Source organism: Nelumbo nucifera, chromosome 6 (genome assembly GCF_055504915.1).
Source record: "Nelumbo nucifera cultivar China Antique chromosome 6, China Antique-T2T, whole genome shotgun sequence".
Taxonomy (NCBI): Eukaryota; Viridiplantae; Streptophyta; class Magnoliopsida; order Proteales; family Nelumbonaceae; genus Nelumbo; species Nelumbo nucifera.
In genome coordinates, this window is record NC_142654.1 from 6,745,968 (window position 1) to 6,770,107 (window position 24,140).

General features: G+C 36.0%; 2 protein-coding genes and 1 long non-coding RNA gene across 6 annotated transcripts in view; all 3 read right to left on the reverse strand.

Moving 5' to 3' along the window:
* Window positions 1-3,556: 3,556 nt before the first annotated feature.
* Window positions 3,557-6,308, reverse strand: LOC104604490 (histidine-containing phosphotransfer protein 4-like). Its single transcript, XM_010268846.3, has 6 exons — window positions 6,036-6,308; window positions 5,156-5,286; window positions 4,989-5,057; window positions 4,473-4,544; window positions 4,045-4,117; window positions 3,557-3,910 (listed from the first exon to the last, which is right to left on the reverse strand). The coding sequence occupies exons 1-6, from the start codon at window positions 6,084-6,086 to the stop codon at window positions 3,863-3,865; spliced, it is 444 nt and encodes a 147-aa protein (XP_010267148.1). The 5' UTR covers window positions 6,087-6,308; the 3' UTR covers window positions 3,557-3,862.
* Window positions 6,309-9,277: 2,969 nt separating this feature from the next.
* On the reverse strand, window positions 9,278-19,023 carry LOC109115202 (uncharacterized). 4 transcript variants are annotated; one of them, XR_016077105.1, is made up of 3 exons: window positions 18,604-19,023; window positions 18,322-18,519; window positions 9,278-16,462 (listed from the first exon to the last, which is right to left on the reverse strand). It is a non-coding gene; the product is annotated as an uncharacterized LOC109115202 (long non-coding RNA). The 4 variants fall into 4 exon arrangements; XR_016077107.1 differs by having other exon boundaries at window positions 9,278-12,455; window positions 16,335-16,462; window positions 18,322-19,023; XR_016077106.1 differs by having other exon boundaries at window positions 9,278-11,218; window positions 12,296-16,462; window positions 18,322-19,023.
* Window positions 19,024-22,269: 3,246 nt separating this feature from the next.
* The window catches only part of LOC104604491 (putative protein phosphatase 2C 6), a 37,304-nt gene continuing 35,433 nt past the window's right edge, over window positions 22,270-24,140 (reverse strand). The window contains exon 4 of the mRNA XM_010268847.3: window positions 22,270-23,098. Within this exon, the coding sequence (XP_010267149.1) occupies window positions 22,782-23,098 (317 nt within the window). The 3' untranslated portion in view covers window positions 22,270-22,781. The remainder of the gene's footprint in view (window positions 23,099-24,140) is intronic.

The following is a 24,140-nucleotide window of genomic DNA, read 5'->3' on the forward strand; positions in this document are numbered from 1 at the left end:
TTATGTGGGAACAGATTCATTATCGAATATAACATGGGCAATCTCAGAATTAGCACCTTCCAGGCTTCCACTTGATTGCCTTCTGATCTCGTTGGTTATTAGGTACAATTGATTGAGAAACGTGGAATCATAGTTCATATGAAGTTTTTTATATTAGACCAATTAAAAAATTCTACAACAATGGAGACTATTCTAAGTTGGTAATATTTGACATTTATCAATCAAAAATGTATTTTTTTTAATTCTAAGATTTTAATCAAATAGTTTCCCGTGCTTAAGAGTTAAGACGGTTCATTTGCTAGAATAAATGTAATATGAATATGATGTTATGAGTCTTATGACCATCAGAGCAAGGGTGATCTCATCTCATGGGATGTTTAAGTAGTCTCTCGTCGCCATAAATCATCAGTGGCATATTGGCATACACTCGAGCTGTGCTTTCCACAACCGTGGGATTTGAGGGAGTGAATGGAGTCGAATTCTTCTCCCAACCGAATTCATGCAGTTGGAATTCAAAAAGACTAGCCCCCCGTGAAACTCAAATCTTCTTAAATTACAAAATTGGACGCTTAAATTTCATAATATTTCAATACCTCTCTACTAAGAAATTGCTCTAAATGGGTGAATTGGAACTGATTAATCCAATTCTGTCCCCAGTTCCATTCCCCCCTTTTTGGGCTTCATGGGGTAGTCCGTCCCCTATCCATAACCATAGTCCATAACCCCTCCAACTTGGGTGAAGCGAGAACCCATCTGTAGTCTCCACTCTCTACAACGAGTCAAAGACCTCCAACTGACCCAGTTGGCACATTCTTTCCGCCTGATTTAAGCAAGAATGCCCCCAAAATATTTTATTCTTGTTCGACATGGAATTGGAAAAGGGGTCAAGCCATTTCAAGTGGTTCACCCAAGCTTGACTCTTAGGGCCCGTTTATTTTTGGATTTTGAGAGGGGAAAAAATTGGTCAATGAGGTTTTGGTTTCCATTGACCAAAATACCCATGTTCTTTTTTCAGATTTATATGAGGTTTTTCTCTGGGTTTAAGTGATACCCATTAAGTGGATAAATAACTTTTCCACCTAGCGGGAAAATTACCAACACTTGGATGGAACAAAATTATCCCTTTTAATAATGACTTTTTATGGCTAAAACAGTCGTTATTTTATTTACCTAAGAAATAAAAAATATGAATAAATACATTTACCTAGACAATTATATCTCAAGAAACACAACTTGAGGCATAACTAAGGATGTTTGAAGATAACGTTCTCCAGATAAAAAAAAGGCCTGAAGCCACATTTGTGGTGATTGGTTTAGATTAATGGGTGCTAATATGATCTTGAAATACGTAAAGAGGCCAGGAAAAACTTCAACTCGATAAAATTTTCTGGTGAATGAGTAAGGGCTGTCAATGGGTCGGTGTATATCGGACTGATCTAACTGAACTTATCATATTGGTTCTGATTCTGAGATTTTGTTCCAATTAATAATTGGATAGGTTCTGGTCTCAATTGATTCAGACCCAAATTGATTATTTTTTAGTCCTAACTTTATTATAATTTTTATTATATTTTATGTTTAATAGGATAAATTTAATAAATAATATATAAAATAATTTTAATTAAAAACATTTGATTTATTAACATATAAATAATTTACTACTCCATTGTCAATTTTATTAAAATTAGTTATATTATAAAAAAAAATCAAGTTTTAAATTTTAATATATGGCTCGAGATTGGGACATCCTGGCCCATTAACAGCCCTAACCAAAAGTCAAATCATGACTTTTCAAATCTAACCATACTTTTCAATCCAATGTCAATGTAATCCAACGCAACTCAACTTTTCCAAATTGGTTTCAAGCTAACCATACTTCATGCTGTTTTTCATGGCAAGATAGATGTTCCCGATGTGTGGCTACAATCTCCTGTGTGTGGCCAACGTTTTGTGTCAGTAGATCTGACAGAGCTCGTCATGGACAATTGGATAGTGTCAAAGAAAATGGTCGAAAGGAATGATGAAGAAATGGAATAGAATCCTCAATCGTTTGGCAGACGAAGCGAGTGACAACCAACACGCGCGCATCGTTACGTTACGTTACGTGTCCCCCAACGCTCCCGTTTGGATTGAAAGGGGTGGGCCCTTTCAATTTTGCGGCTGTTGATTGTTGTGGTGGTGGTGGAGTGGAGACCTGGCAATTGGGTTGGGTGGATCGGGTTCGGGTTGGGCCAAAATACTTTGGGTTGATTTCGGATCGGGGTTGAATTTTGAGTTGAATTGTTAAATGCTAAACCCTAACCCTAACCCTAAATGTTCAGATTAGGGTTGACCTATGGGTCAATTTAGATCATCCAAAAAATAATTGAAATTAAAAAAAAATTACATGAAAAATGTCAAAATTAAAAGAATTAACCTTAAAAATCCAAATATAAAATAAAAAATTTAAACATTTAAAAATTTAAAGAGTAAACAATAAAAAATAAAGACTAAATAAAAAAAAATTAAAGATCTAACAATGCATAAATAATTCCAATTAGACTTGACTATCGGATCAACGGGTTGGCTCATGACCCAACCCAACCTAACCCAATTTTTTTCAGGTAGACTTGGGTCGAGTCATTTTCACATTTGGGTAGCTAAATATAAAACCCTAACCCTGTTTTTTCGGGTTGGATTGGATCAACTTTTTGCCAGGTCTTCTGTGGAGCCGTAAAGCTAAACGTCCAAAAAGGGAGATTCAAGCAAAAGCAAAAGAGAAGGTGGTTGGCGAGTGGTGACTGGTGAGTGGCCAGTGAAGACATACATTGATCCGACAATGCCAGCAGAATCCATCGACAGTCCTATGATATGAAGCAAGGGAAGGATTCTCAATTCTAACCACCTCAAACAAACAAAACACACTGTTCTAAGGACCCCACAGAAACGGCTTATTTTTCTTTTTCTCGTTGGGTTGTAAATTTAATTGTGTAATACAAGAAGAATTCAATTCCTGATCCTGAATCCTTGATGGCATTATATTTAATTTAGGGATGGTAATAGGGTAGGCCATGGATTTGAGATTGAATTCACCATTCTTCTGATTGGGTGGGGTGGGAACTGGGAAGAAATGAATCCATCACTGCTGTAAAAATTAAAAAATTACAATTTGGTCAGGAAAACTGGAAAGCCATACAGCTACTGATTATGGGTCTGAGGTGTAAAAATTATAATTTGTCTCTCAGATGTCAGCGGTACGGTCCAGTACCGGCAATCTACCGACCCCATAATCACCAAATGTCTGGACACAATTAGTCAATTACACACACACACTGGGTATCTTACTATCTATCGTATACCGTTTCCATTTCCATTAATTTGCTTGCTGCTCTTCCTTTATTTGTTTGTTCATTTTCTTAGGGTCGTGGTTTTGCCAGCCAGGTCAGAGTCAGGTTGGGCCTGGCACGTCTCACTCAAAGTCCAAAATCCCAAACACCAACCCATGAAATGATGAAAAGAAGAAAACGATCTGGATCTGGTCCAATCCAAGCAAATCTCATGCATCAACTGAAAGCAAGCAAGCAAGCAACGTATATAACTGCTACGACAATAAAATCTATGAGATGATGAACAAACATAAAGCCTTGAAATTAAGATTAAAATCTCACATAACTTAATAATAATAATGCTATTGGGCACCCTAAGCTAAAACAGAGAAATAAATCTATAGTAACTAGCTAGGCGTAGGCCCCTCCATTTTAAATGAGCGACTGAACTTGGATGCAAATGCAGTTGGAATTCAAGAATCGATCACTTTTTGGCCACCTTGCTTAGTTATGGTTGTCCTTGTCATTCTGGTTATTGGTTTCTCTTGTTCCAGGCCTCACTTGGGGCGACATGCTGTCTCAGCGGGTCCAGCTTGCCTCACCACCTGAGTTATAATTATATTATAGATAAGAACAAAAATTTAATTTGGCCAATTCGTATAACAAATCTGGCTTACTTATTTAACAGATGCTGCATGCAAATAAATACCGCCAAACTATGATGGGAAGATATAACGACCTGAAAATAAGTCTCAAGCTTCTTCTTCAAAGTTGTATATTCTCTCTTCAGTTGTTGGAAAGTCTTCATGCATCTGCCAACAAATTAAAAAAAAAAAAAAACACCCACAAAAAAAAGATTATTATAGGTTGGAATAAAGAATCTCTCTCTCTCTCTCTCTCTGTTTTTGATTGTGTGGGGAGAGGAGTTTGGATGATATGAAACAGCAGAACATTGAATGTCATCCATCAAAGAAATAGGAAAAAAAAAACCATTAGATTTTAGCCATTTAAAGAGATAACAGACTCTTATTTCTTTGTTTCTTATTCTTGACCTTTTGATTTACCAAAGAGACATTCTATTAAGCTTAAGAAATTAATACGAAAAAAGAAGTAGGATCGATGTGTGAAATAAGAAAAAGAAGAAGAAGAAAGGTTAAGATTAACTACCCCTCTGCGTTTCCTGCCTTGCAGAACTCCCTGAACTGTGTGGCCTCGCTCTTTACCTTTCTAGCTCCAATGCTGCAATAAATCGCTTTCGTTTAATAAATATATATATAAAATACCTTGTAAATGCAGGCCACTAGATATGCATTGAGGACAATGACATCAGCTCAATTCTCTTTCGCCATTATTCCCATATCCCATATCGTTATCAATGTTAAAAAAAGTATATGCCATCTCACGAAAAATCAAAAAAGGAAGAGAAAAAAGAAGTATATAACCATGTTTATTTGTATAAGAGAGAAATTTACGATTACTGACAACCTCATTGTAGAAGTCTCAACTTTCTACACCACCTAGTTTGAAGTTGTGTTCTTATGAGAAAACAAATTAAACCCTTCTCTAACACTTTGAAATAGTAGAGTCTGTCTAGTCTCAACATATCTTGTATCAAGTTCAAGGCAGCTAGCTAGCCCACTAGTAATTTCTCCTGTATTAAATTGTTAATCATCTATTTTGTACCTTGAACTACTCCCCTTAAACTGGTGCATGTAAGTATCCAGCTTATTGAAATCAAGGGGGCTTCTCTCCCTGCATATATAGACAAACGGAGATTGTAATTTTTATTAATATTAGATCAACTAATTAGCAAGAAAATGTTTCGAATTTACTTCACTCAGACGACTCACATTGCCTGCTCTATGTTAAGGATCAATCTAGCTGAATCCTTGTAGAACAATGTCACAACTTCCTCCACAAAATTAGGATTAACATCATCCTGCAAATCCTCCAACTGGATAAACTGCTCATCAAGGTAACCCTGCAACAAGAACAACCCAATATTATATTACTTCTTTCTCAATAGAAAAAACCCAAAAAGCACAAAAAAAAAAGTCCTACACGAGTACAAAGAGGGATATGCATATTAACATCAAGTAACTTTTCCCTTCTTTTTCTCTTTTTCCTCCTTTGGGGGTTGGGGGCCCATAGAGGATGAAGAGTAGTCTTGACCTGGCTGTTTAACGACTGTCCCAGACTTGATAGACTTCACTTAGCTAGGTGGCATGAAAGATGGGTTTACATGAAACACATACACAAGTACACAAGAGAGTACATGTACAGTACAGCCGAATGCCATAGATCTATCTTCTTATGTTGAAGACATCATATTCATATAGGGAGCATGAGCTAAACTCTTTGAACTCTGTAAATTGCCCAAACCGCCTTGCTCCTTGAAGAAATTGACGGGCAATGAGCATTGCAACATTCAGTTGAACGATTTTTCAGCTTGTAGCCATTTTCTATGGAAAGCAGCCCCACCCTACTCTGAAACTTTAACATTTTAAACAAATAATGCAACGCTAAAACCTCATTTTGTTATTCGTAAACTACACACACACACACACATATATATATATATATATATATATATATATATATATATATATATATATATATGCATGCATCATGCATATATGTCCTAACCAAGTTTAATCGGAAAGAATCATATAAAGCTACCAAAGCTGGAACTGGGTTTGATTTAAAAATGAAGAGGAAGAAGAAGAAGACCTGATCAAAGAGAGACTTTCTCATGTAAGCAGCCTGGCGTTTCAAATCCATCCTTTGTATATATGCGAAGGAAACGTAAGAACAGAGAGAGAGAGAGAGAGAGAGAGGAGGGGGAGATGAGTTGAGGGCTGAGGGCTTCAAAAAGTAGTTATATAGGGAAAGAGACAGAGACGCAAAATACTCTCCAGGAGCTAGAGAGAGATAGGGTGATAGAGAGGGAGAGGGAAAGGGCTAAGAGGAAGAGAGCTTGAAAGTTGGAATGAAGAGAGAGCTAGCAAAGGTCGCGTATATATAGTAGAGGGGGGCAGAGGCAAGTAGGCAAAGGAACAGAGTACAAGGTGGAAAGGAAGCATGTCTCTGTACACGCGTATTAAGTGTTAACACGACGGAAAAAAGAAAGATTATTATGTGATGTCCATTGTCCAAGCAACGGACATGGACATTGCATTTTGATACCCCCTCCTGGTCTCCCCTTCCCTCCCCTCCCAAAGAAAAAATATCAGTTCTTTTTGCTTTTTCTTTTTTTTTTTTTTTTTCTCAGGCCTTGAATTAAATGTATATAGATTGATTCTAAAGCTTTCTCTTTTTTGAGCGACGTTGATCTTATAGCGTTTCATTCACTCTATTCCTTGCGATCTCTACACGTCCCACCCCACTCTAAAGGCTCAAATCGGCATGAACGGGTGAACTAGGCACTCGGGGACCTCACTCTGGTGTGGTGAGCAAATGCAAGGAACACAACTAAATAACTAGCAAACAGGACGGGTTTTGGATATCTAAAACGGATTCTGGATCTTGCCTGATTTCTTTACTTTTTCCGACTAATATATATAGTCTTTTGAATTATTATTATTATTATTATTATTGATGGTGGTGGTGGTGATGCATTCTCAATTTCTTATTAATGTATTAATGTATTAATGTAGTAGAAAAAAGACTTGCAAAAAAGCTAAGGCTACCCCTATCAAATGGGCCCCAAAATGGAGTCCGGATCTTCTACCCAAAATGAACGTGACACTGACCAGCAATATATTATTGTATGGTGATCAGCATTCAGCAATTCAGCAAATCAGCAAATCAGCAGATCGGAATTCCCCAAAAATGAAGGGGTATAAAAAATGAAAGGGGGTTGCAAATTGCAATAAACTCGTTCTGAGGCAACACTTATACACGTGGCATCATGAAAAGAAGTGGGCAATTTTTAAGTGGCTAATCCAGAAAGTTCTCTACCCCTGCAGATTGACGATCTAGATTGGGGAATGCCATCCCTCATCCCTCAGCTCAGATCTCAACGTGGAGGCTGGGAAGAACACCGTCCAATCAAAGATCAAAGAAATCAGACCTGCACTGTTAAATTCGAATAACCCTTTAGATCGTCTATCATGTCATAGCTTGTGATTGGATGGTATGCCTGTCGTCCTATAGTCTATAGGTTGACTTTGGAAAACCCTAGTTTTGTGGTTTCTCGTCACTCATGTCATCGATGTCATGGGCTCATGGCCTGGCCGCCTCCATTTTTTGAGAAACCAAGCAGCTACTGGCCCCTGCCCCTTATCAGTAATAATATATAGAAAACCTTTCTTACCAATATTACAAGTCTCCATCGATCATTTCCTCATTTTTTGGGGTAAAAGAAAGATTTATACCCCACGTTTTTCAAATATATATATTTGGCATCTAACTCTAACACCACTCAACTTAATTAAACATACCCTCACCCTAATGAAACATTACATGCCCTTGCCATATGATATGAGGTCTCATGATTAGTTTAATATTTGAGATCTTTCCAAAAAATAAAAGTTTAATATTTGAGAAACCCTACTTTGCCCTTTCTCTCTCTTTTGACTCTTAGTATTTTAGCCTCTCTTGCTTTCTTACTCTTTTGCTCTGTTTGGTTAAGACTAGCTTGTCCTTAAAAGTTTGGCTTAGGTGACCTCTTGTCTGTTTTATTGCCTTGAGCACTGATGTGCGTCTCCCCGGAAGACCTTTTCCAGGCCTCTAACTTGCTTCATTAATGTAGATCGCTTGGTGCTCTTCTAATCATCCTACCCAGCTTGTCCATCTTAACACATTCAGCTTGACTTTTACAATTCAGCATGATTTTTATCTATTGCTCATCCACTTCTGACTTGCTTCTTTGCACATCACTCGGTGCTCTTCTATTCGTCCTGCCCAGCTTGTCCATCGTAACACATTCAGCTTGACTGGTATATTGCAAAGAGATGCCGATGAAGGAAAAAAACAAATGTTGCAAATGGGCATTATCATCAACAACAGCAAGATGTTGCAAACAATTGGAGAAGACAGCATTCTATACCAAAGGGGTAATATTGCCTTTTTTCTTAACACTATTAATAATAATGGAGACAAAGTATATTTAAGTCCTGTGAGAAAACTGAGAGTACATTTAGGGGGTGTTCTTTTTTCGCAAGTTTAAAAGGGGAAAAGTTGGTGAATGGGATTTTGGTTTCCATTAATCAAGAAATACATGTTCTTTTTTCAGATTAAAGTGGGGACCAAGGAAAATTTATTTTCTTGGGTATTGTTTATGGGGATAAATGCATTTACCCGGATAAATAACTTATCAAAAAAACGAATGAGGCCTTAAATTAATTTCCCAAATCTCAGGGTATGTTTTAAGCCTTTCACCCTAATTTTCCTTTTCTTTTTTTTTTTTTTTTTTTTTTGTGACGAGAGAAAGTTATTGGTGAAATGAAAGAAAGTTCATGAGAGGGAAAAAAAAGAAGAAAAAAGCAAACTCAAGCCAACAAAACTGTTATTTGGTAAGCAAAAAAGTGGACGCTGTAGTCGATTCTATGGAAAGCGCATTTAGAGGAGAGATTAGACAGTTATTCTGAACAAAAGCACCTTTTCGATATTCAGCTTGTTATAAACTTATAATTATTTCATTTGATTGAGAGTGAGAGAACCTGGAGCCTTACTTACAGCTACAGGGCAGAGCATGGATCTCCAAAAGTAGAAAAAAAAAATTATAATCAATAAATTTATTGGGTTGTTCTTCAGTTGGATGGCTTGTGAGCCACTACTGAAATATTTCTTTGAAGCTATTCCCATTTCTTTCATTCGTCTAATAGAAATCAGGGAATTGGAAATGGACCCACCCACCACATTTTGCCATTTTGGTGGATAATTCCGCGTACATTAGGAAGCATCACACACACCATTCCTTTCTTTATTTCATTTCATCTCAGAATTGTACTTCACACCGAACAAAGGAGTTATTTTAAGTCAACCCTTTTTATTACTTTTCACATTTCACAAGCCTTTACACAACAATTCTGAAGTGAACCACATTCCATGTCCCTTCTGTGGGTCACAGACCAGAGATGCTGCTTCCCGTGAGGCACACGGGCAAGCAATTATAATAAACATCTTTCTTTGTTGTTCTGCAATCCTATGGAGACAAACACATTGCTCAATAGGAGTCTCCCCTCCACGCCTCCACCCACCACCCTCATTTTTGGAATCGGGGAAACAGTAGGCCGATCCTAGTCCTTGGGGCTTCTTTTGGTTGCTGCTGAGATGAGATCGACCCACCCATCCACGAACTTACCACTATTACCATGGCAAAAAGAAAAAAAAAAAGAGACACAGACAGAGACAGAGACACAGAGAAAAACAACTAAAACAGAAGGCAAGCAAGAAAGCAAGAAAGAAAAAAAGAAATAATTAAAGATGAAAAAACTGCAACCGAATCTAAAAACACCCAGAATTTGCTGACTGGGAAGCTTGGTGTTTTTACGGAAATGATTTACCATATCAGGCTAGAGCATAGAATCTTATTTACTAATAAAGAAAACGTATCAGAAGCAGCTAGGTTTCGCATTTCAAGAAAAAAAAGAGCATATATGCATGAAAGTGAATATGTGGGAGAAGAACTTAAAGAATATTAGTATTTAATGATCTATTCAATGGTTCTTATTATTTTAATACCCTGTCAAGGTTCCATTGGTTTCAACATGAAATTGATGAAAAAAAATTCAAGTCGAAATATTTGAGACATATTTTAGCTAACTTGTTCTTGCCATTTAAATCAGAGCAAATAAGGGTGTGGCGCTGTAAAAGCACTATGGATCTTCTACCCACAAACTTTTCTCATGAATGATGGTAAAAGAGATATTCCCAATGCACGCCTATAGTGTAATGTGTGGGTAGAGACGTGGGAAGAATTTGTAGGTAGTATATGGGAGTTACTGTAAAAAGGGATGGAAACGGAAATAAAAGGTAAAATAATTCTTAATTCACCATGAAAAATGTCACAGCCATTTCATGATTCATGGAGAAAGAAATGAAATATGAAGATTGAAGATTATTAAGACAAGTACTAGCATCTTGGCAACTTTTTCCCGTTGCCAACCCCAATTCTGACATATGAACAGGTGATCCACCAATAATTCACAAATGCAGAGTATTTGATGCGTTAGTATTGGTGCATGGATGGTTTCTTCTTCTGATGCATCATTTCCCAAAAATCAGAAAGATACAATCTCATCCTCCCATTTCATCTAAAGTTAGAATCAGTTCAGAAAGAAACATGTCTGACGGTTCAAGTGAACAAAGCGCTCACAGTCACAGAACGGGGGAGGTAACCCTCTCCGCTACAACCAATGAGAGATCACCTTACCAACTTAGCCAGTTGGCACGTCGTCAATCCATCAAAGGTCCTTGTTCCAACGGTGAGTAGATTTTGTAAGTGGAGAATAATAAAAACAGCACACCAGGGATGGGATGTGAGAATCATGGATTAACCAAAAGGGGAAAAAGGAGAGAAATATCACCATAATCATTGAGATGGGCGCTTTAGCTTTTAATAGACAGCAGTGGTCCTTGTCATGCCTTTCTCTGGGTGCAATTTCAGAGCAAAACCTTACCAGGGGAAGAAAATCAGAAATGTTCATGTTCCCTTTATTCCTTAGCCACACAAGAGAAGAGAGAGGAGGGGAGAGGCTGCAATGCAGCAAGGCTACAACACGGAGGAGTTATCGCACATAAACACACTCTCCCATGGTTTTCACAATTATGTGGTCGTATCCATTCTTTTTGTGAAAGAACAAAAGCTGTGGGTGGAAAGGGAAAGGAATATCATTTTATGTTTTTCTTTGCACAGATTATGATTCCTTCTTTCCATCGCTTTCATCTATGTTGATAAGAATCCCAACCTGGACATGATAAACTCTACAGGTAATATTGGGTTTGAATGGAATTGATAATGGGGAAAATAATAATAATAATAATAATAATGTACTCTAAAGGTGATATTTTCATGATGTAGACAGTGCCAGGTAATGGCAGATGTGGATATCATCACAGGTGATCCACCAATTTAACGACAAGAGGGAAAAAAAAGGAATGGGGAATAAGTAAACTTATTTTCTACTACATTCTTTTTATTTGGTGGATAGAATTATCTACTAATTTTGTGGTTACTTACTGCAAGTTTCTTCTGCCATACTCATTACCTTTTTCCACAGAATGATCAAATGTTTATATTGGTAATGTACCAAACTTTCAAAGGAAAGGAACAACTTCTTCCCCTTATGCATTGTCTCCCCTTGAAGTTGGTCGTCAATTAAACAAGAAAATAGGTCTATTCAACATGCATGAATGTTATCATATATGCTTAAGCATGTCCATTTGTGTACTTTTTACTCAGTTTGGAAGGAGTACAAATACAAATATGTAGAGTGCAAAACCTTGAATTTTATATTATTTTACACTGTACATATTTGTATTTGTACTCTTTCCAAACTAAGCTTTTGGCACAAACATAAATTTCTTTGCTTAAATAACAGGTGCAAACCAAATCTGTAGTTCACATGACGCCCAATTATAAATTCCTTTGCATAAATAACAGTGCTGCTCATGTTCTTGATTTCTTTTAAGCTCATTGTCTCTTAGTTTAAAATACTGTGTTAAATCATTTTCAACACCACTGAACCGAATGGGCACTGAAAAGTTATAAAAGGTTTTTCAGTTTTTTTTTTTTTTTAACACTAAGGATAAGTGTTGTGGGATAAAATAGAGCTAACCAAATCAACAAACATAAATGAATATGAGGTTGTAATGCAACTGTGCAGAAGGGTGAGATACGCATCGAAGAATTAGCTTTCTGTAGGACCTTCTTGACAAATAACTTCTCTTCTTTATCAAGAATGTCTGCTTGAGAATAATTGGGAAACTTGAGGGCACAAATGGGGTTATCCAAAAGTTAACTTTAAAATTGCTTTCTTACTTACTTTTGACAGAAATTCTTCCTGCAGCATTGATTCTGTTAAGCTCTGCAAGAATCCTCATTCATTGGAAGACGTTATAAACAGTGTCATCTGCTATATCAGCAGCTTTCGTAGCTTGCTCTTCCAAAATCCTATCCAAATAAGCTGAACAGGACATGATTTCCTTGCAGGGAACACACGGAAAGAGAGTAAAGATATTTTTGGATGGATAAATATCAATTAAAGATTTTTTTTTTTAATAATAATGACATGAAGCTTTATTTCACCCAAGTTTCAATGTCCTGTGATACAATCCTGTCATTCTACTTTAGGTCGCAATTTTATATGTCAAAACATGCTCAAATGCCATGATTTTGATACTGTTAGAAATTTAATTCAGATATCTATCCAATGAGACCAAGTTGTAGACAATTTATGAACAGGGTACATGTCTATGATGTGATTTTTTTTGTGGACTTGGGAGCATTTGGTTATTTTTACGATTTCACTTGAGTTATGTTGGATGAATGAATGACATCACTCCTCAGGTCTTAACTTAACTGGTGTTATGGTTTATTAGGTCTTAACTTAACTGGTGTTATGGTTTACTAGGTCTTAACTTAACTGTGACGGCTACAAACAAGCTTTGAGTTGCTCACAATTGGACCTGGGACGGGTCCACTTCTAGAAGAGATAATTTTTAGGATAGGAAATGCCAAGATTTTCTTTTTTTTTTTTTAATTTCTTTTGTTACTTCAATGAGGTCAACCATGGTTTAAGTAATGGTTTCCATCTTAAGCAAACTCCTGCCTCCTCCATAACTGACAATGTAACTTCTCTTTTGTTTTTTTTATTCCCTTGTTTGCCCTACAAGTTCTTTGATCTCAAGGAATGAGACTTCTCTTACAATGGTGAGACTCCCAGTAACATTTCTTTGTGTTGGTGAGGTTCCAATTTAATATCAGTCCAATGTGAGTCCATTATAAATGGACCAGGTCCAATCCAATCTCAATGAATGTTTTGGACCAATTTGAACCAGTCCAATTCACTGTCTGGGCTGTCGAATTCATTTTGATTTAGATTGGTTTCAACCCAAACTCGGTCCATTGACACATATATTCTTATCTTATATCAATGGACCAGATATTGGCTTAATCCAACCCAATCCAATATAAATTTGTTACGGACAGACCAGGTCCAATCCAATCTAATAAATATTTTATCGGATTGATCCAATCCAATATATCTTGTTGGTCCGTCCAATCCATCCAAATTGATTTCGGACCGGACGGGGTCAATCCAAAACCAGTCCATTGACACCCTTACTATCCATGCCCTCTCCTTCGCACTTCCCCTATCATTTCTATCCTCCTTTCTTTTCACAAGGGAAGCCATCATTAAAGTTTATGATCTCTACAAAGCATAACAATTTTCTTTTCTTTTTTTTATTTCTTTTGATTGGTAAGAAATGCATAGTACCTTATTCTTCTTTTGTGTGATTCAATTTTCCCACGAATAATGTGGCTAAATTTTGTATATTTTATGCACTGACACAATGGACCTTGCAAACTCAAGCTAGTACTAGATCATACTTGTATCAGTGTTGACCAAGTTACACATTGAACCGAGTCTTGATTGGCTTACCAGACTCAATAGCATCTTTAAGGAGTTGATAATGGAACCTAGCAATCTAAGGAAGACCCTATAGATACCAGGATGGAAAAACTCCACGAGGAGTTCCTCAGAGTAACAGGAATAGGAGAATATGGCAGGCTGGCAGCAGTCCATAAGAGAATGGTTATGCAAAGGCCAACAACAAGAAAGGATTAATCCTAAAAAATGAAAGTTGAATCAGGTAATTTAACATGTGGATGCGCCAACTACATGGTTTATCAGGATATTTAACATGAAAGGAGATTTGAAGCATATATGATACACTGGATATTTGGCAGAAAAGAAGAAAGAACTCTATTCAAGAGGACCAAAGGAAAACTAGAAAGGTAAAGAAGTTAAATTGGGTTAGAAGTTCATAATTACGGTTTTGAAAATTGGGGTTTAATGGGGCTTAAATTTTCCTCTGGGACTGGCTGTAGGATGTGTAGAATCACTCTGGAAGGTTCTTGGCATCAATACTAGGAGAAAGCATCACACTTTCCTTCAGAGTTGAGATACCACTCATTCATAGTAGTAGCAATCCATAAGTCTGTAGTGCATCCTTTCATTCTTCATCTTAAAGCAAGCACAAATTCATGGTGCCAGGTATCCAGTTAGTACATCAATATCCATTGGTTTTGAATCAAAATGTAGATTTGCTTTTTCAGAATGTTACCATAAATATGATAAATAGGTTCTACCAAAAAAACATTATGTTACCTAGATATCTGTACAAGGGTTCCGTTTCTTGTCAATTAATTTTTAGTGTAAATTTTGTATCAGACACCATGTCCAGCCGTATCTTTGCCATATCTGGGTAACATAGTACCATATTCCAAGAGCCAATAGATGCAAGTGCACAGTGAAAATCAAAGATGAACTTCATTTTAACTATCCATGTTTATCCAACGTTTTTCCTTTTTTTTTGTGTATATATCTGTGACTAGAAAATTACAGAGAATGTGTGGCACTTTCTTCCTGATAAGATTGTGATCATGTTAAGGTATAAAACAAGAACGGGGAAAAGCCACATATTCAGAAGTTACATGGTTTTTTGTCTATGAGGTATTTACAGTGATGTATAGCATGCTAACTATCAAGAGAGACCAAGTGATGCTATGCTGTTTGATGCAAAAGATGATGAAACCTACTTAAATTCTTTCTATATAAAGACAAAAGATTATACATTCAACTTTCCCAATAACTTCAAAATTCAGACAACTCTTGAACCTGCATTCTCATACTTGCCATCCCGATATTTTACCATTACACCAAGTAATGGCGCCTTGCTTCTTGAGAGACTACTGGAGATAACAGGAGAAGAGCAACTATGCAATCCCAAGAAGTATTAGTTCCATATACATCTTCTCATGTATCATCTGAATGAAAGCTACCAAGTGTAATAACTCATCTTATAGAAGAACCCAAGAAAAGTTAGAACTATGAGGGAGAACATACAAGCAATTCCCCTCAAAGAAACTATTTGCAAACCATGGGCCAAAGACCAAATAAAATAAATAACTCCAGTATATAACTCTTAGGCCCTATACTAGATTTGTCTATCATTAAGAAATTGGGAAGGAGAAGACACAGAAGAATGTGGTGGGGGAGAAAAAACTGAGTTAGGGACAATCAACACCATCATTATTAGTCTTATCATTGAAAATTCACAATATTGCCATTAAAATTTTACTATACCTATGCTATAATCCCTAAGCTCCTTTTCAAGCAGAGAATAGTTGTCAATCATGTTCAACTTGCTAAAGATATACTCTAGCTTTGACCAAAGTACTACCTTAGCCAGAATGTTTATTAGATGGTATTTTATCTTTATCAGTGCTAAACAAACTTCTTGGTGGATCAGTAAAATCTTGGGCTGATAAGCATGACCATACAGGTTGACAATAATAACAAAACAGAGAAAATAATATCAGAGTAGCAAACATACAAATCCAAGGATTTAACATGGTTCAGATTGACAAGAATGAGAATGTGGGTTGAGAATGAGAAAAGCTACTTCATGCAAGAAAATATTTGGCATTAGGTAATGACCCTTTACACTTTTTGAGAAATAATACTCTCTTATAAATTGTCCTTCAACTTCAATGTGTTTTGTCCCATCATATTGAACAGGATTCTTTGTTGTGATGGTAAAACATCAGGCTGATAAGTTTGAGCCTGGATAACAGGAACCAGTATTGGCAAATAGTCTTTTTTATGTTTACTAGGATTGCTGGAAATATTATATCAAGAATCCTAGGTGTTTATTAGCTTTGCAATTTTTACAACAACAAGACCCAGCCCAATTAACAAAATTTTCACCTATAGCAGGTCAGAAGTGCATGAGTCATCGTTCTATATTTGGTTTCAATACTAGATGTGCAACAACAGAGTATAGAATACTTCTTACTTCTCCATATGACTAGATTCCCATCAACAGGTGAGCAATACCCAGTAGTCAACTTATAATCATCTAGATCGCCTTCCTAATCTACATTCTATAAGATTAGGTCACTAAATGTCCGTAGGATCCTCTACCTGCAGGAGAAGATATGGAAGTATCTTAGAATCCTTTCAACTAATTCTAGATGAGGAACTTGACATGTATGCATATATACAGAGGCTATATTTGGCCTAAAGTAAAGAGAAGTGACAAAGTTGTCCTAGTTTTTACTTGCATTTATTAAATGGCAGCTCTTCCTCGCATTCGCTTCACTTACAATCTATATGAGTTGATAAAATAGCCAAGAAAGTACCCTTTCTCCAAGAGAAAGAACCTCTTTCTTGATCAAATCACTTAAATTCCAATGAAGTACTTAAGATCAAACCAAGGTTTTTGATTTCAAACTCTGCAGTATGGAGATATCCTTATTATGTTTTTGTAAAGTGCTATTTGGATATAAGAAGATAGATCAAGGAAAAATGAAAGCCCTGCTTAACTAAGGATACTCCATTCTTTTTCTTAAAATTTGGCTGTGCCAGGAATTGCTTTTATTTTGATCCATTATCAAGCATATGAACAACTTTATTTAGAGAAATTTTGATGCAATTCTTGTTTAAACTATTACCTGTATGCCATCGAAATAACTTTTTCATATAGAATGGCTTATGCTAAATAGACTTCTATTATTATTACAGTTATGTGAAAGAAATTGCATAAGAAACCTTATCATTGCATGAAAAGACGATATGGCCTTATCCATGATTCAGGCCTTTCAAAGTCACCAAGTATCAGATATGCATCAGACTCCTTTTCTTTAATCTTCTAATAAGAAAAATGACTTATTAAGAAAAGGGTATAAAAAAGATTCACCTGAGGCTAAAAGTAGAACACAGAACACGTGGAAGAACCTTGCACCAAGAAAGTAACCAGCAGTCCAACTATAACTGATACTCCTAAGAAGGGGTGCAAGTTGGATACCTGAATTAAGAATTTACACAACATCGGGCCCAGGCCCACTCAAATTAAAAAAAATAAAAGAAAAAGAAAAAAGAAAAGCTCATTCTGAGCTCACCCAAGTTGCAGCCCCACTCCTAAGACCTTATATCAAGCAGGAGTATGCTTGATTTACAATGTGCCCTCCTGTGGAAACATGATGCCAAGAAATTCTTTTCTGAATAGAACATTCAGATCGTTAAATCATTAAAATGCACGCACTTTCTTATTTCTCTCCTCTCTGTCTCCACAACCCCAAACCCCTTTCTATATCCTCTCTGCCTCACTATTGCTAACCACAGGATTGTGCATGAAATGAAAAGCCAATCATACCCGCTTACAGTATGCTTGATTTACAACAAGAACAAAATATTAAAGCTACTACCGGGACTTAAAGGAATACACCCTTTTGCGACCCAAAGTTCTATCTTATGCTACGAAAGAGGTATTTCAAAATGCAACTACAGACTTCCTCAAAAAAAAAAAAAAAAAAATGCAACTCCAGATATTCTTTTCCTGGTTCTTTCCTTCTTATATAGTGAACGTCTGATTATTACTTAGTAAAGTAATATATGCTCCTGGGAATATGTCAAAATTGAATGTCATATATTCCTATTTAAATTGTAGCCATGAAACCTTTCTCATCAAGTATGAACTTGGATAATACTGAATTTTCTCAAAGTAAACGAATGTAGGAAGAGAATTTTTGGAACTATATGACTAAAAATCAACATCAAGAAAGTTTAAGCTTTTGCTCTATGGCCATGGCTCAAACCGAGTTTTTTGTATGGTGTCCTCAGTCCTCCCCTCCTACAGGACATTTTTTTTCCTTTCTTTTCCTTTTCTGAATGCTTCTCACAGATCCTATTCTTGGTCTGTGGAGGCATGCCCACTATTTTCCATAAACACTTGAGAATAGAAAAGAATGAGGAAATACAGAAAAACTAAAGCAAATCGGTACCTATCGTGTAGGCTGAACTTCAGATAAAATCCTTTTCTCGTAAAATGAGGATTCAAATTAGAACCAATGATCTCCTAGAGAAGAGGGTAAAAGGCAGCACGACATTAAGATTGATTTGCTAATAGGGCTACAGCATTTTTTGTCCAAGCACAACCAATTCTGATCCAAATCTCCGATTTGCTCCAACCAACTAACACTCTGAAGACATAACATTATTCCGTTATTCTTAATGCCATTAATGCCGGTTTTTAATCAAAATGAAATATGAACAGTAGTGGTCACCAGTAACTATAATTCCTGAGAGGCAACTCGATACATATAATTCAATTGAAGTAGCTTAAGTTTCCACTCAAACCAAAAGCAATCCTCCCTAAACAAACCAAGAAGAAAGATCTGAAAGTATATATTATGAATTAGAATAAGAAATTAAAAAGAAAGTAAGAAAAATACATTAAAAAAATGGTAGCAATTCCTTGAAGCTCAGAAGCATCCTCAGAAATGGCAGCAGTTCCATGACTAGCAGTCTAGCACACCACAAACTACAGCACAGCGTAGCACCGTGAAGCGGTAGAGTCCGGCTTCTGTCCAGGCTCGTTTTGTCCGCGCCCCGTTCGCGCATTCGGAGGACGCGCCGCGTGTTCTCCGAACCGTATGAGATGCTGGAGCGTGCGAATGGGTTTAAACCCGTTGTGGTTTCTGCTGGTAGTGGTGTCGCGCATAAGCTTTAAAGTATTGAAAACGCCAAATATATCGGAAAGATAATTTTAAGATATGTATCGGGATACGTTTTAGATATGTATGTTTATCGGAGAAAAACTAAGATATGTATAGATATGTTTGAAAATACTATAAATACTTTTATATATCATAAAAATACATTAACAACATTAAATATAAGACCTCAATGAGATGTATATATATTAAATTAATATATTTTAATGGTTTTATGAAGAAATATATTATAGCTAATTATAATTTTATTAAAAATCCTATGTTTAACTATAATTTATAAATTATAATTCTTAAGTTTTAATGTTTTATGGGATGAGAAAAATCCAACTCTCCTATCCAACCATAAAACATGCATTGACACAACTTCTATGCGAAAATATAATTAATAATTATTTATTATTTATTATTCATTTCCAAAAATTATAAAAAATAAATAAACATTATATAATATATTAAAAAATAATTATTAAAGAAGAAATTTCAATTATGGATATGATAGATCATCCATAAAATTATATTATATTCAATCATTGTGATCAAATGATAAAATATAATTAATTAATTAATTATTTTTTAATTCTAAAAAAATAAAAAAGTAATTATTAAAAAAGAAATTTCAATTGGTCTATGGACATGATAGATCATCCATAGAATTATAATATATTCAATTGTTATGTTCAAATGATAAAATATAATTTATTATTATTTATTTTTTTATTTCTAAAAATATAAAAAATAAAAAATATATATATTAAAGAAGAAATTTCAATTGCTCTATGGATATGATAGATAAATCCATAGATCTAAAACATATTTAGTCTTTATAGGTAGAGAAAAAACTTACATTTTCAAATTTTTTGTTAATTTATATTTTCCCCAAATATTTTCATGAAATTTCCATAAATCTATTGATAGCACAAAAAAAAATTGTAATTTTGAACATAAGAAATGTAGATCAACATAAATTTAAACATTCAAGAAAAAAAATAAATCACAAGGTATTATAAAAGATTGAAAAAAATACCTATTTTGCCATATTTTTTCAAATTTTGAAAAATCTTTATAAAAAATAACGATTCACACTTGTTTCTTACAAAATTTTGCAAATCTAGCACTCTAGGAATGAAGTTTGGAGTTTTAGAGTCATTTAGGAGTTAAAGAAGGCTTATTTTGGGGAAAAGAAGTTTGTTTTCCTCATTTAATTTTTTTAGTTTTTAGTCGTATCTTTTTCGTCGATACACTACCGATACGCCTTGATGCACCCCTGATACGCCCCCAATACGGGTCCGATATGTATGAAAAAAGACAAAACGTCCGATTTCCATGTGTATCCTGTATCGGTTTTTAAAAGATATGATACGTTGGGTGTATCGTATCAAAATTTTAAACCTTGGTCGCGCATTCGGCTCCTCTCCTCCCTTCTCCTGTCGCAGACTCACGCTCTCCTCTCCGCCCGACGGCGACTGCAAAATCATCACCGGCGACAGATCAACCGTATTATGTTTTTTGCATCTCATCTTTCTTGCATCTCTTCTACTTCCAGGAAAACTAACCCTAATGGTTTTGGATGGCAGCCATCCATCCGACAGTGGCATCTGCACAACCAACACTGGCGACAAAAGAAGAACCTCAGGGAATCTCTTCTTCTTCCATCAAAACTAGGGTTTAATCCTCATTAATTTTTAAAATTATTTGTATGATCTCCTCTCCTGTCGCAGACTCACGCTCTCTGAGCCCGATGATGATCACTCACAAATGTAGAATGAAAGGAAAGAAAAATAGTATTATCAGTCAATATTAACACGACATCTCATCTACCAGGCAGTATCTGATTATGTTCTACCGGATTCTCAAAAATCCGAGAAGTTACTTAGCAAGCTCAAAGAGAAGATTGCTACTTTATACGTCTGCGATGCAACAAGAAATAGTGGTTCTTTAGACGTAATCTCAATTTCTCAAATAAAAGGGCAGCCCATTAAATGCAAGGCACCAAATGCTCAAGGAGTTGAAACCCACTATTCATTTTTCATTTTTCATTTGTCAAGGCACCAAATGCTCAAGGAGTTGAAACCCACTATTCAAGCTGTAGGATGAGTTTTTAATTTGACTCAGGACACAAATTTTGGTTTGTTAAACCGGCCCACTTTATCTAACAACAGAAATGAGATCTACACCTTTTTGGGGTTGCCTCAATCGCAAAATCTAAAACCACCATGCGATCTTGCATGGCAGTAATACATGGTCAAATTTTGTTCATGTGTACAAGGAGGTTGGGGTGTCATTGGACTGGAATTGGTCCAATTTGATCCAGTCGAATGTGAATCCATTATAAATGGATAGGTCCAATCCAATCCAATGAATATTTTAGATCATTTTAGACCGATCTAATTGGTTTCAACTCAAACTTAGTCCATTAACACCTATATTTGTATCTTATATCAAATTATCAATGAACCAGATATTAGCTTAATCCAATCCAATCCAACATAAATTTATTACGGAAGGACCTGGTCCAATCCAATCTAATAAATATTTTAGATCGGATTGGTCCAATCCAATGTCCGTTCAATTCGTACAAATTGATTTTGGACTGAACGAGGTCCAATTCAAAACTGTCCAGAAAACCAGGCAATAGACAAGTTGGCAAATCTTGGGCACAATCTGAAATGCGCCATGGGATGACCAGCAATCCCAAAGTCAAAAATGCGCAATGGGCACAATCTGGTTAGTTTATAAAAGGCCCAAGCTTGGGCCATTAAGGCTTAATTATAGTTCAGTCCCCCTCAAATTTTTTACATTTAACAGAGTTCAAAATACATCGGGCAAATCAATACAGCTTTTGATTTTTTTTTTTTTTTTGCAATCAGTTTAGAACTCCTCTACCCCCTGAACCGGTTAAACCCCTGATACACCCACTATAGGGGTGTATCGAAGGGGTCCCAGAATGATACATATTAGCTGATACGTGTTAATACTTTAAACCTTGCATTAAAGTAAACATTTTAAATGAACACTTATAAATATTTTGACAACCATCAAAAGTGGGCATTAATCTTTTTCAAGGGTAGGGTGAGGGTATTTTAACTTTTTTAAAGGACAGTCAAGTGCTCACGTGCTTACAACTTCGTGCCTAATTCATCCGAACCCTTCCCAAATGGGCAGAAAATTTTCATTTACATCAAAACAAATCAGAATGAGTGAAAAGTGAAAACGATATGCAAGAGGCAGGAATAATAGCTGAAATCTTTCGGTCCAAAAAATCTGATGTCCATTTTATGGGAAAACAGCCTGTAGGAATGAAGGCTAGGCATGAGACGGAAGTTGGACCAGAAAGAAAAAAAGAAACATATCCTTTCTTTCCTGTAAACAAATGGTGCACCATCTTACTTTTCTCCAGGATCAAACCAGGTAAAATTAAGGATTGATCTAGTGTATTATACTAACAGACCAAACTTTGGCTGTTACAACGGGAGCTGCAGTACCACGGCACCACAACTGGACAAGCAATGAATACTGAGGCCTGTCAAAAGGCAGCTTTATGCAACGCAACTGTAGCCGCAGGTGGCAATTCTACGACATTCACATTTTGCCCTCTGCCTTGATTTCACCATTGGAGCACTAGACCATCCATCAAGAAGGAAAACCTTATGACTATCGTATCCCTGGCTTTGAAAGAGAATTTGGACTGTTATGGAGAGGGTGTTGGAGGAAAAATCCTACTATCCTTCTCATTCTCTTTGCTGACGCTTCCTCTTTGATTTCAAGTCCACAACAATGACTGAGATGTTGTCAGAACTGTTTTTCCTGTATGCTACATCAGTAAGATGGTCAGCAACAGCTTGTGCCGGTGAAGATGAACTCCGGTCACCCATTGGGAGCCTGCGTTGCCGCCTCAAAATTTGACGAGCCATCTCCCCAACCTCATCATTGGACATCACATCCCAAAGCCCATCACTTGCCACTATCAAACACTCGTCATCTTCACTTCTTGTTGTAAAAGTAACTTCAGGAACTGGAATAATCCATGGTCGTAAATACCTATCCCCTGAAACATAAAGACACAAGCCCAACAAGTAATTTTTTAAGTACCACAGAAAGTGTAAAGAATAAATCATGTACGAAAAAATAACCAAATTGGTGGATAGCATGTCTTTGGAATCTAATCTTCTATCCTAACTGCAACCAAACTTCTATTCTGTTTCTAAGACCTAAACTAACATTTGTTTCTGTAGAAGGGGGAAGAAAAAGCACAGCCAAATAGGTGGTATTTTTCATTTTTCCAACCAAAGCATTGAGTTCAAAAATGGTCAATCAGATAGGTTACAAAAGAATATTGATCCATAATATGACCTCGAAACATTTAAAGCAGTCTTTCCTACAAAAATCTGAGTATTCAATGATACAAATAGTAGAACATCATCAACAAACCGAACTTTTATTTTTTGACTTTATCATGTGAAGATATGGCACTGCACAATTCAAGGGAAAACATTACACAAATCATGAATATATTTCTTGAAAGTCAACTTCATGTTCCAAGACTTTCGCACACAATGAAACAGAACCACCCAGAATTTCATATGAATTGCACAATATATGTGTGACAACTACCCAATTGCTCCGCCATTTCTTTCTGTATTCTAACTTACAAGCTTCTTTTTATCAACATTTCGCTTGATATTTCAACTACAGATGGTATTAATGTTCTCGTGTCAGAGTGTCAAGTTTCACATGTTATCACCATTCCTTGAATTATATTTCTTATATGATCCTTATTGGCAAATGTAATTCTTGAAATTTGAAAAACTCTTATTTTGATACTTTCTTTCATTTTGATTATTGATCAACAATGGTTATAAATTATCTCTTCTTGAAACCCAAAGGTTCTTTCTGTTTGCAGAATATCTCATTTTCATGTTGGAGATTAGAAGTTATCCATCTCTTTCCCCTTTCTTTGGCTCAATTTAATGCATTTTCCCCTCAGAGATGGGATGCTTTTGATAAATATGCACACAAAAGACCGAAAGAAAATCTGGATCCAATAAACTGCTGCTCATGCCCTTCTCCAACTGGGTCAACCATTTTGA

Excerpts from the sequence above, each read along its gene's own strand:
- LOC104604490 (XM_010268846.3), bottom strand. The coding sequence starts at position 6,086 with ATGGATTTGAAACGCCAGGCTGCTTACATGAGAAAGTCTCTCTTTGAT. Across the intron at positions 5,287-6,035 it reads GAAAGTCTCTCTTTGATCAG|GGTTACCTTGATGAGCAGTT; the intron begins GTCTTCTTCTTC and ends TTCTTGTTGCAG. Across the intron at positions 4,118-4,472 it reads AAGGCAGGAAACGCAGAGGG|ATGCATGAAGACTTTCCAAC; the intron begins GTAGTTAATCTT and ends ATTTGTTGGCAG.